Source organism: Barbus barbus (assembly GCF_936440315.1).
Source record: "Barbus barbus genome assembly, chromosome: 20".
NCBI classification, from domain to species: Eukaryota; Metazoa; Chordata; class Actinopteri; order Cypriniformes; family Cyprinidae; genus Barbus; species Barbus barbus.
Window position 1 is genome coordinate 1,807,797 of NC_136748.1, and position 23,219 is coordinate 1,831,015.

At 39.0% G+C, this 23,219-nt stretch overlaps 1 protein-coding gene across 1 annotated transcript in view; it reads right to left on the minus strand.

Moving 5' to 3' along the window:
* Window positions 1-23,219, minus strand: part of LOC306886348 (tubulin polyglutamylase TTLL5-like) — a gene marked incomplete at its 5' end in the record, with an annotated part of 54,030 nt that overhangs the window by 13,713 nt on the left and 17,098 nt on the right. The window contains one exon of the mRNA XM_079443389.1: window positions 7,741-7,909. Within this exon, the coding sequence (XP_079299515.1) occupies window positions 7,892-7,909 (18 nt within the window). The 3' untranslated portion in view covers window positions 7,741-7,891. The remainder of the gene's footprint in view (window positions 1-7,740; window positions 7,910-23,219) is intronic.

Sequence of the window (23,219 nt, forward strand, 5' to 3'; positions counted from 1 at the left end):
ACATGTTTTCATTCCATTAGCATTGATCTCAGCACAAATAAATGTCTGGTCGCAACCTCCATGATTACTGTTCAAAAGTTTAAAAGAAATTAATGCTTTTATGAAGCAAGGATGCAAGAAATTGGTCAAAAGTGACAGTAAAGACATTTATATTTTTGTTTGTAATAAATGCTGTTGAACTTTCTATTCATCTGTGAATCCTGAAATATAAATTCCATCCGTTTCCACCAAAATATTGTGCAGCAGAACTGTTTTCAACATTGATAATAATCAGAAATGTTTGTTGAGCAGTAAATCAGTATATTATTATGATTTCTGAAGATCATGTGACACTGAAGACTGGAGTAATGATGCTGAAAATACAGCTGCAGATCACAGAAATAAATTACAGTTTAATATATATATATATTTATATATATGTATATATATATATATATTTATTTTTTTTTACGTAGAAAACAGGTATTTTAAACCATAATAATATTTCACATTTTTTACTGTCATTTTTGATCAAATAAATGCAGCCTTGGTGAGCAGGAGAGACTTCTTCAAAAAACATTAAAAATCCTTTGAACCCAAACTTTTGAGCAGTAGTATAATCAAATGCACAATTTCAGTGAATCAAAACTGATAATAAAATAAAGGAAGTACATTTTAAATACATCTTTTTAGGTACTATCAAGGCTAGTCTGCCAATACTAATAGCAATGTTTTTTATATATATTTGAAAGCATCATTGAACATTCAATAGACAAACTGCAAATTTGTCTGTTTTTTAATAAATTTTTAACAATTACAAAATGATCAACCTTAAAACAACTTTTAATTTAACCCATTAAAACCTAAAACAATAAATTTGCCTTTATTAGAAATAACTACAAAGTTATGTTTCCATTTCCATGTCATTACACCTTTTTCAGTAAGATGTCTGTTTATTTTTTAACCTCAAAGCTTATTTTATGCATACATTTTCATAATAAAATTACTAATTGATATTGACATTTTTATGTGAGGATGGGTCCTCTCTATTTAAAGCCAGTATTGCAAATATCAACACTTCAATCCAGACTTACACTAAAAAATCAAAAGTTGAGAAAACTTAAAAGTTTAAAGTTTTGCACCGCTCTTGTTTAACCTGTATATGCTCCCACTAAGTCAGATAATGAGGAAGAACCAAATTGCCTATCACAGCTATGCTGATGATACCCAGATTTACCTAGCCTTATCTCCAAATGACTACAGCCCCATTGACTCCCTCTGCCAATGCATTGATGAAATTAACAGTTGGATGTGCCAGAACTTTCTTCAGTTAAACAAGGAGAAAACTGAAGTCATTGCATTTGGAAAGAAAGATGAAGTTCTCAAGGTGAATGCATACCTTGACTCTAGGGGTCAAACAACTAAAAATCAAGTCAGAAATCTTGGGGTGATTCTGGAGACAGACCTTAGTTTCAGTAGTCATGTCAAAGCAATAACTAAATCAGCATACTATCATCTCAAAAATATTGCAAGAATTAGATGTTTTGTTTCCAATCAAGACTTGGAGAAACTTGTTCATGCCTTTATCACCAGCAGGGTGGATTACTGTAATGGTCTCCTCCGGCCTTCCCAAGAAGACCATTAGACAACTGCAGCTCATCCAGAACACTGCTGCCAGGATTCTGACTAGAACCAGAAAATCTGAGCATATCACACCAGTCCTCAAGTCCTTACACTGGCTTCCAGTTACATTTAGGATTGATTTTAAAGTACTTTTACTCGTTTATAAGTCACTCAATGGCCTAGGACCTAAATATATTGCTGATATGCTCACTGAATATACACCGAACAGACCACTCAGATCATTAGGATCGAGTCAGATAGAAATACCAAGGGTTCACACAAAACAAGGGGAGTCTGCTTTTAGCTATAATGCCGCCCGCAGTTGGAACCAGCTTCCAGAAGAGATCAGATGTGCTAAAACATTAGCCACATTTAAATCAAGACTCAAAACTCATCTGTTTAACTGTGCATTTGTTGAATGAGCACTGTGCTATATGTCCGAACTGACTGCAATAATTTTATGTATAATCATTTTCTTTAAATTTATTTAAATCATTTTCTATATCATTTTAAAATTCTTTGTTTTTATTATTTTTATTTCCATGTTTTTATTGATTTTAATGTCTACTTCACTTTCTTTTATGTAAAGCACTTTGAATTACCACTGTGTATGAAATGTGCTATATACATAAACTTGCCTTGCCTAAAGCAACTAGCTTCAGGACATTTTTGAGGTGTCTCAAACAAAAGTTGCCTTAAACTTTTAAGTTTTCTCTACTTTAGATTTTTTACCTGCTAATGATGCACACCCCACTTCAAAAGTCTTACTTGTGGAGACTGTGTGCGACGGTCTTGCGCACGCGTCCGTCTCTGGGCACGCTGCTGGGAGGTTTGGGGGCGAGCGTGAGGAGCCGGGCGCGGCCCGTCTGGTTGAAGGTTTCACCCAAAAATGAAAGTTTGCTTAAAAATATCAGGTTTGTATAAATGTGTCTCTGCATCAGTGTCTCAGCAATGGATGCTCTGCAGTGAATGGGTGCCGTCAGAATGAGAGTCTGATAAAAACATCACAATAATCCACACCACTCCAGTCCATCATGTCTCGAGAAAACAAAAGTTGTGTTTATAAGAAACAAATCAGATGCTACCATTAAGATGCTTTAACTTTAAAGTGTTGCTTCTGGCCAAAACATCCATAATAATACATAATAACGCTTCCTCCAGTGAAAAAGTCCATCTCCTGTTGTTTTTCACATCAAAATATAATATAATTTAAATAATTATATACACCCATATATTTGTTTTGAGCTATTTTGGCTTGTAAACAGTGCTTGATCTGTGTAGATTTCTCTCCTGATTCAGACCAGAACACTTTTCCACAGGAGGAAGCCTTATGGATTATTTTGGCCAGAAACAAATGATGAATTTGTGTCTATGTTAATTGATTTGTGAGACATTAACTGATGGACTGGAGTGGTGTGGATTATTGTGATGTTTTTATCAGACTCTCATTCTGACGGCACCCATTCACTGCAGAGCATTCATTGCTGAGACACTGATGCAGAGACACATTTCTACAAACCTGATGAAGAAACAAACTCATCCTGATCTCAGATGGCCTGAGTATGAGGACATTTTCAGCAATTTTTCTTTTTTTGGTGAACTACTCCTTTAATATGTAATACTGATACATTAGTTTACATCTAAACAGTCATAGATATATAAATTTTTTTGTTTACCACTGTAATGTTTGTTTGAATCTGAAGTGCTAAAACTGTCTATTTCAGGATTCAGTGAGATCTTCCAGCAGAATAAAACGATCGTGTTGAACGGTCCTGTGAAGGAACAACCTTATCTCAGTCTTTATTAAAAGCAGCATTTTTCCTTCGAGTCAATCGAGGTCAAGCACAACCAAAAGCCAGTTCATTCACTCACAAGGAAGAAAGAAATGACACGGCTTATCATAACATAAACTAAATACTTTATAATCGGACATACCAAAACACAGGAATTCTTCACATTTCATTCTTGTTTAGACAAGTTTTCATCTGAGCGAGAGCTTGGACTCGGTAAACATATTTTCCACACTGACATGCGATTTAATGGCTACCGTTCATTGATTCACGAGAAAGCATTCTTTCCGTCTCGCTCCTCTCGCGTAAACACTGCCGTGAGGGAGTTGTGAGGCCCCTGGCGTTTGATGAATGAGTGGACGGGACTCACCGGCTGGCGGTTTGGAGTTGCGGGCCAGGAAAGGGCACCTTTCTAATGCTGCCAGGTGGCCACGGGCCAAGACAGCCGAGGAGCCGCAGAGTCTGTACCAGCACTGAACACAGCACCGCAATCACACCGCTTTCCATCTCTGCTCTCACCGATTCTGAACGGATTCCCTCAGCAACGCAACTCAACAAACAGAGGCAACTGCGAGTTTGTGTTAAACCTTCTTCCAGACAGATATGAAGGTTTAGAGAGCTTGCATTTGAGGCTGTAAACAAGTGATCAAAACAGATCAGGGTGATAGTCATCTAAAAACATGATGATGCTGATTATTATCAATGTTGAACACAGTTCTGCTGCACAATATTTTGGTGGAAACTGATGGAATTTATATTTCAGGATTCACAGATGAATAGAAAGTTCAACAGCTTTTATTACAAACAAAAATATAAATGTCTTTACTGTCACTTTTGACCAATTTCTTGCATCCTTGCTTCATAAAAGCATTAATTTCTTTTAAACTTTTGAACAGTAATCATGGAGGTTGCGACCAGACATTTATTTGTGCTGAGATCAATGCTAATGGAATGAAAACATGTTTTTATGTGGCTGTAGTAATGAATGTGTGCTTGGTCGAGTCTCAAAAGAAGAGCAGTGCTTCATGGGGAGGTTTAGTATTCACTGATACAGCGCTGACTCATAAACAGTGCAAACATACACACAGATGACCACACACACACACTGCTGACCGACTATTTCATTCACATTTACTGTAATGCAGTGTGAGGCCTATGATGGACGCCTCCTCCGAGGATCCCGGGGCTTAATGAAGTCCTCTGGAGACGTGGACTGATTGCTTCACAGTACCAGGGAGGAGATCTCCATCCAGAAAAATCTGTGGGGGTGAGGATCGTTTTCCCATAATCCCCTGCTGAACACAATCGACTCGTGCCAAGAAATACAAATCTCCAATTGCGTTAATTAGTGACGAACACCAACGCGGAACAGTGACATCTGTGTAGCTGGACTGCGACACTATTATAAATGCACACGCAGTGCATGTTTACAGGATCTGATGTAAGTGTGACATGCACAGCTGAGAGTGAAACACACAAGAAGATCACATTTCATACAGACTAAACTCCACTGGAGGAACTGGAACATTATACTGAGAGTCATAAGAGTCCTCCAATATTCTGGCTCCCTTTTCCTTCAAAAGAAAGTCCATGTTAGGTTTACACTAGCATATCGCACAGATAGGCATGCTTTAATGAGGGTCAGCGGTCTCACGTTTATTAATGCATATGAGTTTTTATGCTTGGCAAACATACACATTTGGTTTTCTGTGATGTTTTGAACATTGCTGTTGCAAGTTCTGCTCACTGTATTATTCACATTAAGTCACTTTTTATCATATGAAACATGCTTTGCTTATATTCCAAAGCAACTTATATGATGCAAGTAACATTAAGCACACAAAATACGCACAAGCGCTAGGGGTGTTTATATTAATCGATGCATCGCGATGCGGACACTAGCTTGAAATGGCGGAGGAAAAAAGCAAAATCCGTAACTATGATTGTGTGTAAAATTTCAGATACGTAAAGCACTCTCAGACACTGAAAGTCCTTTTTGTTTATCACTTGATATTGTCCTTTTCCCCCTTTTTTACTTTATATTTGCTTTTATGTTTTGAAGCTATATTTAGTTGGTTAAATTCTTAACAATTATGTTGATTCATAATTAATTTGTAATTATTAAAAAAAGTAGCCTGCTTATATATTTAATAAAAATGCACAAAATAAAATGAATATAAAAATGAATCATATTTCAATCATAATATTGAAAATTGAGGATGAGACGCGCCGTGATGTCGAATCGTTGACATGATAATCGTAATTGAGTCGAATCATGACACCGGTGACGATTCACACCCCTAACAAGCGCACACATTTGAGCTGAGGCAGAGCTACGCAAGCCCAAGTGTACTACTGCAGTGTATATTTACACCACAGCAGTACTTTATTATATTATATTGTTTTCTTTTATTACATTAAAACCTAAATAAATAAAAAAAAAACATTGTAGAACAAGAGGCAATACAGAGAAAAAAAATATAAGAAAAAGAAAATTACTCATTTTAAAAACTGAATTTAATTTTAAAGCTTTGTTTTATTGGATGAGATTTCTTTTTGAAGTAATAATAATACTAAACATAAATCTGAAGCAAATACTTTACAGTTGTGTTGAGAGTTATGGCGTTTTGCTTTGTGACTCTGGTATTTATCCATAATGCAAATCAAATGTAAGATAACATCTAGCTATGACAGAAATATCACACATCTGAAAAAGAGAAATAAGGATGCTGAAATTTGAAGCCAGAAATGTTTGGTGTAAGAAGAGAAAAATATTAGAGAAAGAATCATCCTCTTCTTGGCAAAAGTAGCATAGCGGTGAAATGTTTGGGTTGAATCTATTTAACATTTATTACAAGAGTAATATAATCGCATAATGTTTAATTGCATTTGTATTTTGTTACCACACAAAAATGTGTTGGGCATTTTCCATATCTTCTGAAAGGAGTGCTTACCATCTGCTATGAACATCAATAACTGAATTGTTGACACGCTGGCTGTTTGTTTTGCTTTAAATAATTTTGTTTAGCCTGAGTGTTTATAATAAATATATATACATTTTTTAAATGAATGCCACAATAATTCATGGTCGTTTTATACTAGTGCTGTCAAACGATTAATCGTGATTTATCGCATCCAAAATAAAGGTTTTTGTTTGCATATATGTGTACTGTCACTGTGTATATTTATTATGTATATATAAATGCAAACACATACAGTATATATTAAAGAAAAATATGTGATGTTTATATATTAAATATATTTATATATAATATAAAATATATAAATGTATATACATGTAAATATTTTCAAAATATACACCTTATGTGTGTGTACTTATATATACATAATACATATAGATAGTACACACACACATCTATTATTTAAACAAAAACTTTTATTTTGGATGCGATTAATCGCGATTAATCGTTTGACAGCACTCTGTAACGTGGTGAACAAGACGTGAGACGTGCGGATCCATGTGCAAGCTTTTATTAATAAACATAGTCAAACAGGCAGGGTCAAACAACGGCAAACAGATATGGTACGGGCAAGACAAGAGTAATCCTAGGGCAAGCGTGGGTCAGCGATCGGCGAACAATATCCAATAGGGCAAGGCAGAGAGATAATCCAGGAAACACGGGCAGAAGACAGGAAACGAGACTATAAACAAAACAAACTAAACTTAGACTTACAAAACACAGAATGGCTCGGTAGGGCAGCTAACACTAGGAGAGTGTTAAACACAGAACCAGACTCAGAGCTAGACATACACACAGAAGGGTGAACAGCATACGCAGGACAATACTCGGCAGAGAGGAAGCGGAAGTCCATGGTTTAAGTAGATTGTGTAATAGTTCTCAGGTGTGAGCGTGATTAGTGCAATCAGCTGTATATGTGTCGTCAGTGCAATGGATGATGGGAATTGTAGTTCAGTGTGCTGTGAGAGTCAATATGATGGAGAGGCGACCTCTGGTAGTTATCGGGCGGAAGGCCACAGACCGGATTAGTGACACACTTTATCATACTTATTTTTTTTCCCTTCCTATTCCATTCTGAACATTTAAAAATTTTAAAGGATTTGTTGTGGAATGATGGGATCTAAAATACACGTTTATTATTTTTATATGTGTATTGTTATAACACTTTCACTATAATGTTTCATTTCAGTATTTTACATTATTTCAGACTGTAATAATAAAATGTGACTTGAACACCGATGCAACTTGTCTGTGTTTTTTCTCTCAACAATCAAATTTTAACAGTGTATGCATGGGGTATCTGTCAGTGAAAATATTAATTTCACCTTGTGTGGAGGTGAAATGAAGTGCGGTGACTGTGGGGTTACCTGGTGACGTGTGCGGCTCTGGTTGAGCAGCTGTCTGGATCGTAGCTTCTGCTGCTGCAGCTGCTGGATGGCGAACTGCAGCTGGTAGCTTCCCGCAGCCGGCGGGGGCTTCTAAGCTCTGAGCAGATCCACGACACACACCGACTTGGCTTCACACGCAGCCCTGAGACTGAAGACAAACAACAGCATCAAAACACTAGTCGAGAAGCATTTCAGTGTCCCAGCAGGACAAGAGCAAACCTGTTACTGAAAAATGCTGTTAGCTGATGCCAATAGCATCATTTGAGAAGTCAAGCACCTTGGAGATTAGAGTAGGATGCAAGTTCATGTTTATGCGTCTCAAAAAAACCTAATTGCTGCCTTGTGCTCACAGCATCAGACACTTCCTCATCTAATGCTGCAAACCTGGGAACATTATCACTTGCACATAATATAGATATAAATAATAGATATAATAATCAACAAAACAAAAAACAAGTAAATTGCACATAAGGCAGTTTTTATATTCACTTCTAAATCTAATTATAAAATTATGTTTCTACTTCATGTCATTGTTGAAATATAATCATTTACACAGTGGCTGACATAACTTGTTTTCATGACAGATTTATTTAAACAAATAATCAAGACATCATTAACAAGGTAATATATAATGAATATATAGGCTAATATTCACTAAAGTTTCTCTAGTGAACTAATGTGCTGTGGATACTAAAAGACTTAAATGTAAATTACATTGTTTACAAGCTGTTTTACTGACATCTTTGCACGGCTGAAAACACTGACTGGGCGAAAGTAACCAGTGAAAGTAACACAACACAAAGCTTGTTGTGATTATCAGACAGGAGGCAGTGTTGTAGTCGAGACCAGCTCATTCGAGTCCGAGTCAAGACCGAGTTCAGAGAGGCTGGATTACAAGACAAGTCATAAGGTTGGGTCTGAGACAAGACCTAAAGAAATCTTCAAGAATATGTCAACTGTTTGGTGGAAACAATAAAATTGGCACCATACTCAAACAGTACATCAAATATACCATGGCATGTACACTGTATTTTATTTAAATACAGGCCACACAGTATGGTGGTGTAAAGGTAATTTTATTACAATTATGACTTGTTACTTGTCCGTATTTAGTGCTCTTGTCCACATAACATCGTTGTACCACTATATTCATCTACATAACATTTATAGTATACATAACATTACTGTACCAGTCTATACTGCAAGTCCACATAACATTTCTAGTACACATAAAATTACTGTACCACTATACCGGTATATGTTCAACTGTAACAACGTTTACATAACATTTAAGCTTAAGTGCTCTTGTCTAGAACATTCTTACTGTATATGAACTCTTTGTGGTTCTTATATGCAAACTGAATAATAGATGATGTAACAGACATTTTCAACATATAGTTAAGAGGCTCCACATGACATCCTGACCTGAGACCTGCTGCCTTCGCACTAACGTTAGTCTCAAGTCATGCGCAGTTGCACACAAGAAAATCACCAATCATTGGACGTGTCAATCAAACATCAATTTAAATAAATATTAACATACAATAATAATCATGAAATATTTTGATTGGAACTTGAGTGGACTCGGGAATAAGTCCGATTCCTAATATGTTTGAGTACGAGTCAATACCAATTCAAAATGCACAGTTAAAATATGGTCTCGAGACCGAGTTCAAGACCGAGTCCGAGTCTCGAGTACTCAACACTGGGAGGCACGCTATATTATGCCTAGTTAAGTTTTATTCATGCATCAACTGAAACTTTTTTTTTACCTAATGTGTGGACACTTTGGCGGTGCAGGATTTAGCTTGAGTCATGGTCAATGAAATGTTCCTCCAAGCAGTATTTTTCATATTGTTATCACTGCAGTCTGGAAATGTCATCAGAGAATCAGAATCAGAATGAGCTTTATTGGCCAGGTATGTTTACACATAGGGCTGGGCGATATGGCTGAAAACTGTATCACGATATCAGTGTTTCATATCGGTCGATATCGATAATTATTGATTTTTTTTTAAGGTGGTACATCAAGTTCGTGGTATTACCAGTCTTGGCGGGGACGACGGTCTTGCATAATTTGCAGGCGACATTTGGTCTGACTACGGTCAGACTTATATCCAAAAACTGCCATACTGGGAGCTGACTTTCTCTTTTATTTACAATTTCCTCGCTCGCTGCGGCACTCATTTTCTGCTTATGAAGAGGAATCCAGCAGACCAGCCAATAGGGTCTGGCTGCAGACGTGCGCTCTCAGCCGCGCGCGCGCACTTTTTTTTTTCCGCGTGCGCACTTAGACACGAGACAACGATATGGCGCAACCAAACGTGATACTGTTACATGATTGGCTGTTAGCGTGTCACTCCCTACGTTGCTAGGTTACCAGAGAGTGAGTGCCTTTGTTAATGCAACCAAACTTGCTTCGCAGCCTTTGTTTTCTTCCGACGAAGAATAAAAAATATTGAACGTTTTATCGAACACATTTTTTATTGATATCGTTCACGTGTCTATCGCGATACATATCGTTATCGTTTTATCGCCCAGCCCTATTTACACATACAAGGAATTTGTTGTAGTGACAGAAGCTCCACAGTGCAACAGAAAGACAGGACACAGGTAATAAAAGAATAATAAACAAATAGGCAATGTACAAAATAGAAAAAAAACAATATATAATATAGACAATTATGTGTGTACAGGTCTGATATGTACAAATTTGAAATGAAAAAATAAGTATGTGTGGTGAATAAATAATGTATAATATTGTAGTGAGTTCCACGTTTAGTGTCAAGTGATCATGAGATGGATTGCCTGAGGGAAGAAACTGTTTCTTTACTTACTTTACTTTTTACTTTTAGTCATTTAGCAGACGCTTTTATCCAAAGTGACTTACAAATAAGAAAAAGTAACTAAAACTAAAAGTTAACACTCTGTAAATATTCTATACACACCCATTTAAGAAAATATAGAAATTAAATAAAATTGACAAATGCATACAACAACAACATTTCAATAGTAAACATATAAAGGAAAAATAAATAAATAAATAAATAAATAAAAAGCGATACTAATATCCTTTGACGGTGTCCCAGCCCGGTGGAGTCGCACGGTAGAGTCGATGGTCTTTACACTCTTTGGTCTTCACACTAAGAGGGTTTCACATGAGGGCTGCCGTGACCGCTGCCGCAGTATAATAACCATTTTTTTATACCTATCTAACAAATCACTGCTATTATTCAGCTGAACCCACTTTCCTATTAATCACTAAAAATGGCCAAGCAAGTGCACTCACTGACAAGATACGCGATACTATATGAGACCAAATGCGATTTCAGCAAACATAGTAAACAAAATAAGCGTTTCCTAGCAACGGCAACTGCGTTAAACACTGAGACAAGTAAATACAATTACGAGCTGATTTTAACTTCCACTGATAGACTGCTTCTCTATTTCATTACACTGCCTTCTGCTGGCGCTTGAACCTACTTTCCTATTAATCACTAAAAATGGCCAAGCAAGTGCACACACTGACAAGATACACGAGACCAAATGCGATTTCAGCAACTCTCAACATAGTAAACAAAATTTCTGTCTGGTTGTTCTGGTGCTCAGAGCTCTGTAGCGTCGACCAGATGGTAACAGTTCAAAGAGGGAGTGTGGGTGTGAGGGGTCCAAAGTGATTTTGCCAGCCCTTTTGCTCACTCTGGATAAGTACAGTTCTTGGAGAGTGGGGAGGGTTGTACCAATGATTCGCTCAGCAGTCGGGACTACTCTCCGTAGTCTTCTGAGGTCAGATTTGGTAGCTGAGCTGAACCAGACAGTTATAGAAGTGCAGAGGATGGATTCAATGATGGCGGAGTAGAACTGTTTCAGCAAGTCCTGAGGTAGGTTGAACTTCCTCAGCTGGCGAAGAAAGTACAACCTCTGCTGGGCCTTTTTAACAATGGACTCAATGTGATTGCCCCACTTTAGGTCCTGAGAAATAGTGGTGTCCAGGAATCTGAATGACTCCACTGCAGTCACAGTGCTGTTAATGATGGTGAGTGGGGGGAGAGCAGGGGGGTTTCTCCTGAAGTCCACAATCATCTCCACAGTTTTGAGCGTGTTACGCTCCAGGTTGCTAAGACTGCACCAGACAGCCAGCTCCTTAACTCCTGTCTGTAAGCAGACTCGTCACCGTCCTGGATGAGGCCGATCAGTGTGGTGTCACCTGCAAACTTAAGGAGCTTGACAGAGTGGTCTTTAGATGTGCAGTCGTTGGTGTAGAGGGAGAAGAGCAGTGGGGAGAGAACGCAGCCCTGAGGAGCTCCAGTGCTGATGGTGCAGGTGTTGGATGAAAATTGTCCCAGCCTCACCAGCTGCTGCCTGTCTGTCAGGAAGCTGGTGATCCACTGACAGACGGAGATGGGGACGGAGAGCTGTGTCAGTTTATTCTGAAGGGTGTCCGGGATGATGGTGTTAAAAGCGGAGCTGAAGTCTACGAACAGGATCCTCACATAAGTCCCTGGTCTGTCCAGATGCTGCAGGATGAAGTGCAGTCCCATGTTGACTGCATCGTCCACAGACCTGTTTGCTCTGTAGGCAAACTGCAGGGGGTCCAGTAAGGGTCCAGTGGAGGCCTTCAGATAAGCCAAAACCAGTCTTTCAAATGATTTCATGGCCACAGATGTTAGAACCACAGGTCTGTAGTCATTAAGTCCAGTAATTTTGGGTTTCTTTGGGACGGGGATGATGGTGGAGTGTTTTAAGCATGAGGGGACTTCGCACAGCCCCAGTGATCTGTTGAAGATCTGTGTGAAGATGGGGGCCAGCTGGTCAGCACAGGTTTTTAGGCAAGCTGGTGACACGTCGTCTGGGCCTGGTGCTTTCCTTCTTTTGTTCTTTCTGAAGACCTGGCGCACGTAATCTTCACTGATCTGAATTGTAGGTGTGGGGAAGAGGGGGGTTGCCGGAGGTGTGAATGGTTGTGTGGAGAGGTGTTCAGGGCGGGTGTGAGGTGTTTTTTCAAACCTGCAGCAGAACTCATTCAGGTCGTCTGCCAGTTGTTGATTCTCCAAAGTGCTGGGGGATGGTGTCTTGTAACTGGTGATATATTTCATACCTTTCCACAATGAAGCAGAATCACTGGAAGAGAATTTGTTCCTTAGCTTGTCAGAATAATTCCTCTTTGCCACTCTGATCTCCTTTTCCAGTGTGTATTTGGCCTGCTTATACAAGACTTTATCCCCCTTCCTGTAATCATCTTCTTTGGCCTGACGGAGCTGTCTGAGTTTTGCAGTGAACCACGGTTTGTCATTGTTGTAGATTAGATGAGTCTTGGTAGGAATGCACATATCCTCACAGAAACTGATATACCAGCAATACACTATATGGACAAAAGTATTGGGACAGCTGTCCGTAACTCCAACAACGACTTGACACTGCATTTTAAATACATAGACATTAATATGGAGTTGGTCCCCCTTTGCAGCTATAACAGCTTCCACTCGTCTGGGAAGGCTTCCCACCGAGACCGAGCCCAACCCCTGAAAAACAGCCCTATAACATTATCCCTTCACCAAACTTTATAGTCGTCACTATGCAGTCAGCCAGGTAATGTTCTCCTGACATCCAGCAAATCCAGACCAGAGCATGTGAGCGAAGCGGAGCAGTGTGACGCTCCGCTCAATATTCCGCTTTGTGTGCATTCGCTCCGCTCAGTCGCTCACGGCCAAAGCAAACGCTCCGCTAATGTTCTGCTCGCACTCACCGGTAAACCAAATCCCGCTCAGATCACGCTCTGACATAACATTTCTCTGGTAGGCCTAATTGTGTTTTTTTTCCCGTTTATAATGAAATTCGTAACGGTTATGTTTCAAGGTGACGTTCAGCTTGCAGTTTTTAAAATTAATTGTATTAATTTAAATGTATTAAATTAAAATTATTAATTTAAAAACGTGTCTTGTTTTTGAAGCCACTTGGCAAATCTTCCTAAAAAATTAAATAACTGAAAAAGTAGGCTATATTTGATTTTCATTAGGCCTACTTTACTTCCATGAAAACACAGCTTCAGTTATTGTGCAACAGAACATTCAAAACACGCACACAAGACAAAATAAATGCACATAGAATTTCACAAAATACACCTTGCTTATAAGGCCCATGAAAAGCACACACAAGATGAAATGCACCAAAAGAATTATTAAGTGGCATTAATAAAAGAAACACTTTCTAAAAGACCAAAACTGCGGGGAAATGCGGTCTATTAAAACGTCTGTCAATCGTTACAGGATTTTAGAATTAAATTTTAGAAACATTAGACAAACTATTGCTTATTCCACAGATTCTCGAACTAGCAAATTACCAAAGGGCATATTGGATTGAGCGAGCGGTGCTGAGCTTATTAAGCGAGCGGAGCGAAATCTTCAGAAAGGTGCACTCCGCTCTGAAGGAAATATGACCGCTACGCTCCCTGCTACGCTCTCTGCTCCGCTCCACTCCGCTCACATGCTCTGATCCAGACTCACCCATCAGACCGCCAAACAGAGAAGTGTGATTGGTCACTCCACAGAACTGGTTTCCCCTGCTCCAGAGTCCAGTGGTGGCTGCTTTACACACTGCATCAGACGCTTGGAATTGTATTTGCTGATGTGAGGCTTGCATGCAGTTGCCGGCCACGAAAACCCATTCATGAAGCTCCTGCTGCAGTTTTTGTGCTGATATTAATGTCAGTGGAAGTCTTTAACTCTTCAGTTGTGGAATCAGCAGAGTGTTGGTGGCTTTTACACACCATGCTCCTCAGCACTCCATGACCTGCTCTGTGACTTTACTTGGTCTTCCGCTTCATGGTGGAGTTTCTGCTGTTTCTAAACACTTCCAATAATACCACTTAGAGCTGAATATCTAGCAGGGATGAAATTTCACAAACTGACTTACTGCAAAGGTGGCATCCAATCACAGTACCACACTTGAATTCACTGAGCTCTTCAGAGTGACCCATGTTTGTACATGCAGACTGCATGGCGGCGTGTTTGAATTTATGCACCTGTGGCAATGGGTCTGAATGCAATAATTAGGTATGTCCCAATACTTCTGTCCATGTAGGGATGTGCATGAGTACTCTGAAGTGAAACCAATGATTGTTCATGATTATGCATGACATGACTTTTTGCTAAATCTGAAATTCAGTAACAATTTGAATAGGGACAAAGAGTTGAATAGGAACCTCATTTTTAATTGTAATTTAATAACAACATAATTTTGGCAGAATTCAGCAGAGCTGATCAGCAACAAACGTTATGCAAAATACCAAAGTCTGTCATTTTCTGGCCCTAGAAAATAATATGCTACTAAACAAAACCAGTTTCTTAATGAAAAAATAAAACATGAAACCAAAGCAGATTGATTTAGTGAGCAAATATCATACGTTATCATGCTGTATATCTGTTATCTTTAGACATCTGTATTACATTTTTGGCTCGACCAACATGCACCAAAGAGTTTTTAAATTTGCCATACGTGTTGATGTCCTGCCCAAAGGTTTGACATGAAAAACACTTTGAGAAAACTTCATAAAAGGATTATACATTAGAAAAACATCATCAGACTCAAATAAAACTTACTTTTTGTACTTTTCAAAAACAATTCTCTATAGTATGAATTACCTATGTGGCTGTTTTCCTCATTGATAATCACCTTGAATGAAAGCATCTGCTAAAGGAATCAATGTGAATGTAAATACAGAAGTGAATTATTCTGGAAAAACTGCGTAAACATCAGTAAAAGCAGTGCTTGTGCAAGAGGCTACATGAGAACAGCAGAGCCAAAGACACTTGGGATCACAGAGTCATGTGAAAAGAACCATCCACCCATGCAATTCTCATTTCTCATAACGGTTTGTGTGTTGGAAAAACAATTGGTGACCCATGACACAACCTCAAAGACCGCCACCTCACCACATCTAGAGCACAGACCTCTTTGTGAAACCGAACATCAGCGCAGCTACTTCGAAACAGACCTTTGACCGCTTCAATAACAGCCTCACAGCCTCAGTTTAATCGCAGAACCACAGGTACTGCAGATGTTTACCAGTAGAGCAAACATGCTTCCCACGATAAACAATGAGAGAGAGCAGCCAGAATAACAGCGGTGGGGAAGCGGAGGATGTGGGGTCTTCACTGTTAACTTTCTGACATGCTGATATGAAAAACAATGCGAGCCATTGCCTGTAAGACAGTTCAGATCTATTGAGAACAAAATTCTAGCAGTGAAATTTTGTTGCAATTTCTTGACTTTTATTCACAATTTCAGCATATTAAAACATAAGGTCACAAATAAATGAACCTCATAAACAAGAAAGGACTGCCACAGAATGTGATTACCACCATAATGGTGGTTCCTTTATTCCAGGGAACAGCGCAATAAATGCACTGAGCTTTATGTTGTTGATGATGCATGACTGCAGTTTGAGCTCGGCTCCAGCGTGCCGTGCCCCCGGCGTCCACGTTGACTCATTAACACAACACTGTTATCCCGGGGTGGAATTTCTCACTCGCCAACCAGAGGAAAGTCCGTGAACCCCAAGCCATCTGGGTCCAATTAAGATGAATGAAAAGCTTTTATTAAAATGAGGGCATCAATGTATCCTTTACAACTATTTTTAGTCCCGCGACCTCTTAAATTAGGCGTATGCAAGAAAACTTTGCTTCAGCAGTAACATATGACTCCTTGAAGTTTTCAAGTTCAGTTTATTCACATTCCTCGAAATTACGATGTATGGCTGAATCCTGCTGAATCCATTATGATGTACAGCTTTAAAGTATATGAAAGAATAAGAAAATAAGAAAAATAAGATAAAATATGAGATGATCAGGGGTAAGAGTTACAGATTGTGTCAGAGGAGCTGGTCAGTTTAAATGTTCAGTAAGCACTCTGAATGATGATCGGCCCCTGGTTCCTTTAGTTTCATGCATTCTAACTCAACTCCACGAATTCCTGCATGCAGCATAAAAGCCTGCTGTTATCCCTGCTGAAAGACCAGTCTACATCTGCATGCACTTCCGAGCTGGTCCAGACTGGTTTACTCTGGTTAGTGCTGGTTTGGTGCTGGTCTGGCAGGCACCCCCAATGGCTGAAAACTTTGCCACTTTTTAATAATCAAAAGCAATCCAAACTTCTTCAAACAATATCTTTGGTAACAAAGCAAACAGAATCAGAGCGACTCTCACATCTCTGAACGCGCTGCTGAGTTTTAGTCACTTATAAAACGCTTTTTGGAATGAATGCGGAATGCACCAGGTTCACTTTATTTTCACATTTGCATAATTTCCAACATTGTTTGTGATGTTGGTGAATTTGTTATGAGAATCTTGTATAAAACAGTTGTTAAGTAAAAAAAAAAAAACTTCCTGCAATTGCCATACATGACAAAATAATATAATCTGATTTTGCCTTCGGAGAGCATCTGACTGTAAATTAGTCCTTACTAAAGTCCTTATCACTGATTACAGATTAGACATTAGAATAGAACATATTACCTATGGGGTCAGAAATTTACATTTGCATTAAAGGACAATATTTGCCCCTGGAATTGATCATTATATACAGTATATATTTATATTAGGGATGCACGATATTTATCGGACAGATAAATTATCGACCGATATGAGAGAAAATGACGTCATTTTTTATTGCTCCGATAAATAAATTAAATCCGATAACTAGATCCGATAAAGTATGCTTGCTGGTAAATCAATCAATCAGTCTGATTTATCTGAGATTCATCTTCTTTCCGAGTGCAAGTGATTGCAGCTTTAAACTGCAGTGACTCTCAGCATGTGTTGTGCTCATTACATCATCATTTGCGAACATGTCTTCGCCGGTCTGGAAGTTTTTCTCGGTGGCAGAGGAGGACAATGCCATTGCTATTTCCAACGCATGTTCAGCAAGGATTCCGAAAGGAGGAGAAAAGGCATCAAGTAGGGTTGTGACAGTGAGGAAATTTTCCCACTGGTTAATCGACGTGTGTCAACACCTTACCGGTATCACCTCGGTGGATGGGGGGGTCGTTTGAGTCTTCTCTCTTTTCCTCGCTTTCCTTCGGTTTTAAATAGCTTGTAAGCTCTGTGCGCGTTTTATTTTCACTTTCAAATTAGTGGCAATTCGGCGTCAAGCAGTTGTTTGTTTTTAGTTTGCTTGAGTTTTCTCACTTTCCTTTGCTTAAATAGCTTGTAAAAGCACCGTGCAAATTTTATTTTCACTTTTAAATTAACAGCAATTCGGCATCAATTGCTTGAATTCAATTCAAGCAACAACAAAATACAACACAGAGCATATAGCTAACTTTTATTAACAAAACTAATAAAAATGCACCATGCTATATGCCTAATATAAAATAACAGATAACTTACAAATTTTAAATATGCATGGTAGGCCTATACAAAACTGAAAATCAGTAAAGACTGAGGAACAAATAATTATAAAACGTAGAAAGTTTATTAGTGAGATGGAAAGTTGAGGCATGGACTGCATACACCTTGATGTAAAATAATGGGAAAAATATCACAGTTTAAATAAAATAAAAATCAGCAAATACTGTGGAACCAAATAGGCTAAATGAGAAACGAATGTTTAAAAAACAATAAATAAATGTAAATAATTAAATGAATAGACCTTCCAATATCACCTTAGATAAATGGCAGGTCAACAGGCCTGAACAAAACAAACAAAAATATTTTTGTTTCAAAACACTTTTACATTTGGTTTTGAAACTCTTCTGCCATCGTCTTGTGTTTTTCACCTCACTCTTGTCAGTCAGCTCGACTCACTCTCCTCAGCTGATAAATGAAATCTGATCTGTGATGCGCGACTCTGTCGTTCGTTTGGTGTGCTGCATTGAGCAGCCACGTTCAGTTTTAATTGTAGTGTCTGTTCTCTAACTGAACTAAATGAGTTTTATCACTATTAAAACCATCTAATTGACAGTGAGGGACGGTGCTGCGGTGGGCAAGTGATAACCGGTGTTGCGACTTAACAACCTTGGTATGAGGATGCACTTTATGTTATATCTTAGATTTTGTATTCTCCTGGGTGCACAAACTGCAGATTATATGAAAATTATAATATAAAAATATTAACTTATCGGTAGAGCCCTACATTTCGGCCCGGGCCCGACGGGCCCCGAAGTTTTTACAAAAACAAATAGCCGCGCTGGTGGAAACAACACGAGACCGTGCCGCGACTGAGAGCAGCTCGATGGTGTTTAGTGTCCCGCAGCAGCAGCAGGTGCGCAAGTGACTTCAGCACAGCTGAATAGTTCTGTGTTCAAATGCACGCAATAGGCTAAAGCTTGCCGCAAAACCCCAGCAAACATAACCATGAATGTGTCTGCGGGAAATAGTAAGGAGATATTTGAATTATTTACTAATAAACTAATGTTTTCTGAGTCCATGTCGCAAGGATGAAGTTGCTGATCCTGACTCACTGTCTCCTCATTAGACGCGCCTTTAGAGAGAAATGCATCTTTATTGATTATGATTAAGATTATTATAAAAGAGTTTTTGTTTTCGATTTTTTTATTTCGTTAAGTGATAATTTAAAGCTTTCTATAGATAGCCGCTTGGTCTTTAAAAAAACTAAAACTTATAGGCTATTTAACGAACAAAAATGCTCCAAACGATTTTCTAAATTAACTTAATGAAAAAACTAAACGAAATATAATAATTTTGCCATTACACACAACTGTTTCGGCTATTAAAGTAGTTCAGTTTTGTATAAACTGTTTTAGGAGAAGGGGGAAAAAAAGACGGGCTTGGGTTGGACTCAGGCCGTAATTCTGATAAGCTGTCGGACGTGGGCCGGGCAAATTTTAGGTAATAGGCATCGGCCACGAGAAGAACTTAATTATCGGTTATCGGTATCGGTTAAAATGTCTGCATCCCTAATTTATATATATATATATATATATATATATATGTGTGTTTATATTTCTTTTTACCTTTGTAAGGGCAATCTGTATTATTTTTTTTCGGGAGGGGGTGGGGGTCACAAATAACAGGCACTTTCCTAACATTAGGATCCTTTGGAAAGTAATGGTATTTTTAGTCCAGTGATCTGTTGTAGAAGTTCTTCTGCCCGTGTGTGCAAATGAGGCGCAAAGTGGGCGCCGCTAAGGAGTCTTATATTGATGTATTCATCTCTATAATGCACTATAGGTTAGGAAGTAAAGGTTTGCTCTAAAAAAAAAAAAAGCTGTTTTTGGACAAACATGGAAGTCTTTAGATCTAAAATGTGCAGTGTGTTTTTATAGCACAGTGACCTTTTACATGTCAAAAGATCAGGGAAAATGAGATTTCTCAACTCTAAATTGAACAGTGTCTCTATGTTGTGACTAGTGTAAGGGAGGAGAGCGAGGCTGAGAGATGCTGAGTCAGTAGACAGAGTCACTCAGGAGTGTCTAAGGAGGACATCTCTGGCTCCAGATGTGAGGAGGGGTGCTAGATACAGGATCCCTTAAATAATAATTTCCCAGATCCAGGTTCATGTTAGGGGCAGGTGGGCAGGAGGAGGACAACAGAACACTAATGGTAGCATGTGATGAATTGGACAGAAGATAACAGCGCTGCATTGAGCACTTCAGTGATGATGTGTTTTTGTAGGCCAACCCGTAAGTTTGCATCACCCTGGCTTCCTCGACAAAAACCACTAGGATTTTTCCATTGGCAGAAATTAAGCTTTGTGACCAACAAAAGTTCATGATTCTGACCTAAATTGTTAATCATGATAAATAACAAATAAACACAACCTTTATGAATTTGAAACCTAAATAAAAGTGGCATAAGTAAAAAAGGAAATATAAACGAACTACACCATGGTCACGTGACTTCAACATCATCACCATTAAACTTCAACAACTCTTTATTTTAAAACATAAAACAAATATTTCCTGAAAGTTTGATTTAAAATAGTTTGCAAGAGTATGATTATAAACACAACAATGCTGTGAAAGTGTCCGCTTCTGTTCAGTGTCATAATGTTTAATGACCCCAACAGCCTCTGTAGTCCCATTTAGAAACTTGTCATCAACCGCCTTTTCCAAGACATGTAAAAGCTTTAAAAATCACAAGGGGGTATTACTGATGTATTTCATGTTTTAGAATAAATCTTGAACATAGCTTGAGTTTGTGTTCACCACAGACCTTTTCAGGCATTTAACCAAAAACCCAATGACTTCAGGACTAAAATGAGAACTTGTTTCCAGGTTTTGGCCTACAAAAAATATGCCATCCCTTCAGCACTCTATTATTGCCATCATAAATCACAATCAAGTTTCTTTAAAATAAAAGTATTAATTTCAAAAAAGCATCTTTGCAAACCCACTGTATCATCACTAAAGTCAGTGCATGAACCCATCACCTCCTGGCACTCAATCGAGTGATTCTGATCCTCATAAACTTCTGCAGCTCTCAATATATACAATGTGTGTAAAAGTGTAAAGACCGTCAGCAGGAGCAATCATGAAATACTACAGTCAGGATGAGGAGCTGAGAGTCGATTCAGCACTATCCGCTCGGTGGGACGCCACATTCTTCCAGCCAATGACACAATCCAAAACCGAAATTTTCAATAATTGTGACATTCCATTACCACTCTAAACCACGTCTATTATTATCATCATCATCATCTTCAAGTGGTCCCAATAACTTACTGGAAATTAATCTCGACCGACGCCAAGAAAAGAGGCAGTCGTCCAAGTGGAACTAAAATCACCAAAATATTTCCGGCTTACGACAACGCTGCCACATACCTAATGTGAAAAATAACAACCCGACGCTCAAGCGCTCATCTGCAGGATTCGGTTAGCAAATGGCCATTCTTCATTAGCATCAGACTAAACGCTGCCGTGCAGTGAGGGAAAAGCTGGTGGAGGAGGACAATGTCTTGGAAGTGCTGATCCAGCATACCTGGCAGTTCCTGGCTAGCGCGACTTCAAAGGTCTCTGCTTCTCTTTGAAAGCCATTACGCCTAACCCCCTTGGCTTCGACAACAGCGCACTTAACGGCTTCAGCATGTTTGGCACAGACCACTGGCCCCAAAATCTTGGATGTGGAGGAGGTGCTCAAAAAAGCCCCCAAACATTAAAGACAGCAAGAAAGGGCTGGGCAGTATATCAAGAGATATTACGGTGCACTATTAAACAAACGTTCGTTTGAGATTCTCCACAATGTGCAGGCCAAGTACGAGGTGAAGGATAACGGCAGAGGAATTCGCTTCGGTTCTAGTGTAGTTTAGCACACGGTAGCCGGTGGAAAGTTCCAGCCAGATGCCTAAAAAATGGGATGCCACGTTTTGACCAGGAATGAAATCTTCCGCTGCAAACAAAAGGCAGTCAGGCAGACTCTTCTGAGGAAAAAACAGCATTTTCTAACCGTTCTTCCCCAACGCTATTATGATTAATTGGCAATTAATCTCAGTGGAAAGGCCTGCAGCGGGACAGATGAATCCTTGTTTAACGTCTTTTCCACCCTTCACTGCTTTACAGTCAATGTAATGGAAAAAGTCCTAATATTAGAGATGAGCTCCGCTCTTAAATATGAGCCCTGACATACTGAAGCAGAGCTGTGATAAAACAAACACAGCCATCAGAAGGAGAACGCTGGTAAAAGTGACCGTCTGCTTTAGATATCACCATAAAACCACACGTCGGCGGGTCTTACAGATTCTATATAACGGCCGCTCTTTCTTTTGTGGAAATAAAAACATTTTAAAAAGGGAAAAAGCCAGACATTCCAGGAATTCCCTGACAGTTCCATACATAAGGAAGGGTTCGACTGGAAAAACAGAGAGGGGAGATCAGGGCCAAAGTGTCTGAGACATTGTCACTCGCATATCACTGTAAAAATACAGGAGAAGCGCCGTGTACTTAACCCTTCCACTGCGAGGCCTGGTAAAAACGACATTCTCGTGAAGTTCGTCCTGCTGTGAGAGCAGAGGTCAGAAACTCGCATAACATAACACTTGAACTTGGGCCACGGAGTGTGACGACGCAGGAGGGTGAATCTGGGAAACGCTCTTCTGTTTTTACCCCTATGACTTGGTCTACCGCAGGATCAAACTCTCTGCCAAGCTTAACACTTATGTGCTCTCACACAGAGGGCAAGCAAAACAGCAGACAGATTTCAGCAATTTGTCGCTCTAGAACACACACTACACTCTCATAGATCAGAGATAGTTTGGAAATGCTTCTATAAAAATTATTTTAAACCAAATTTTAGACTCTCTGCTCTCTTAAAAGATTCTTCAGTGGCCGTTAAACTGGCCTGTAAGTTTTATCGCCCGTGACCGATTTGGCGAACATCAGCTAAGCACCTATAAAATCATCTAAAGATGATCACACCGAAAAAGTTCACAGAATGCAAGATTCAGAATGCAAGAAACCAAGATTCACACCCCTACTTTTAAGATGGCAGTAGACACACAGAGAT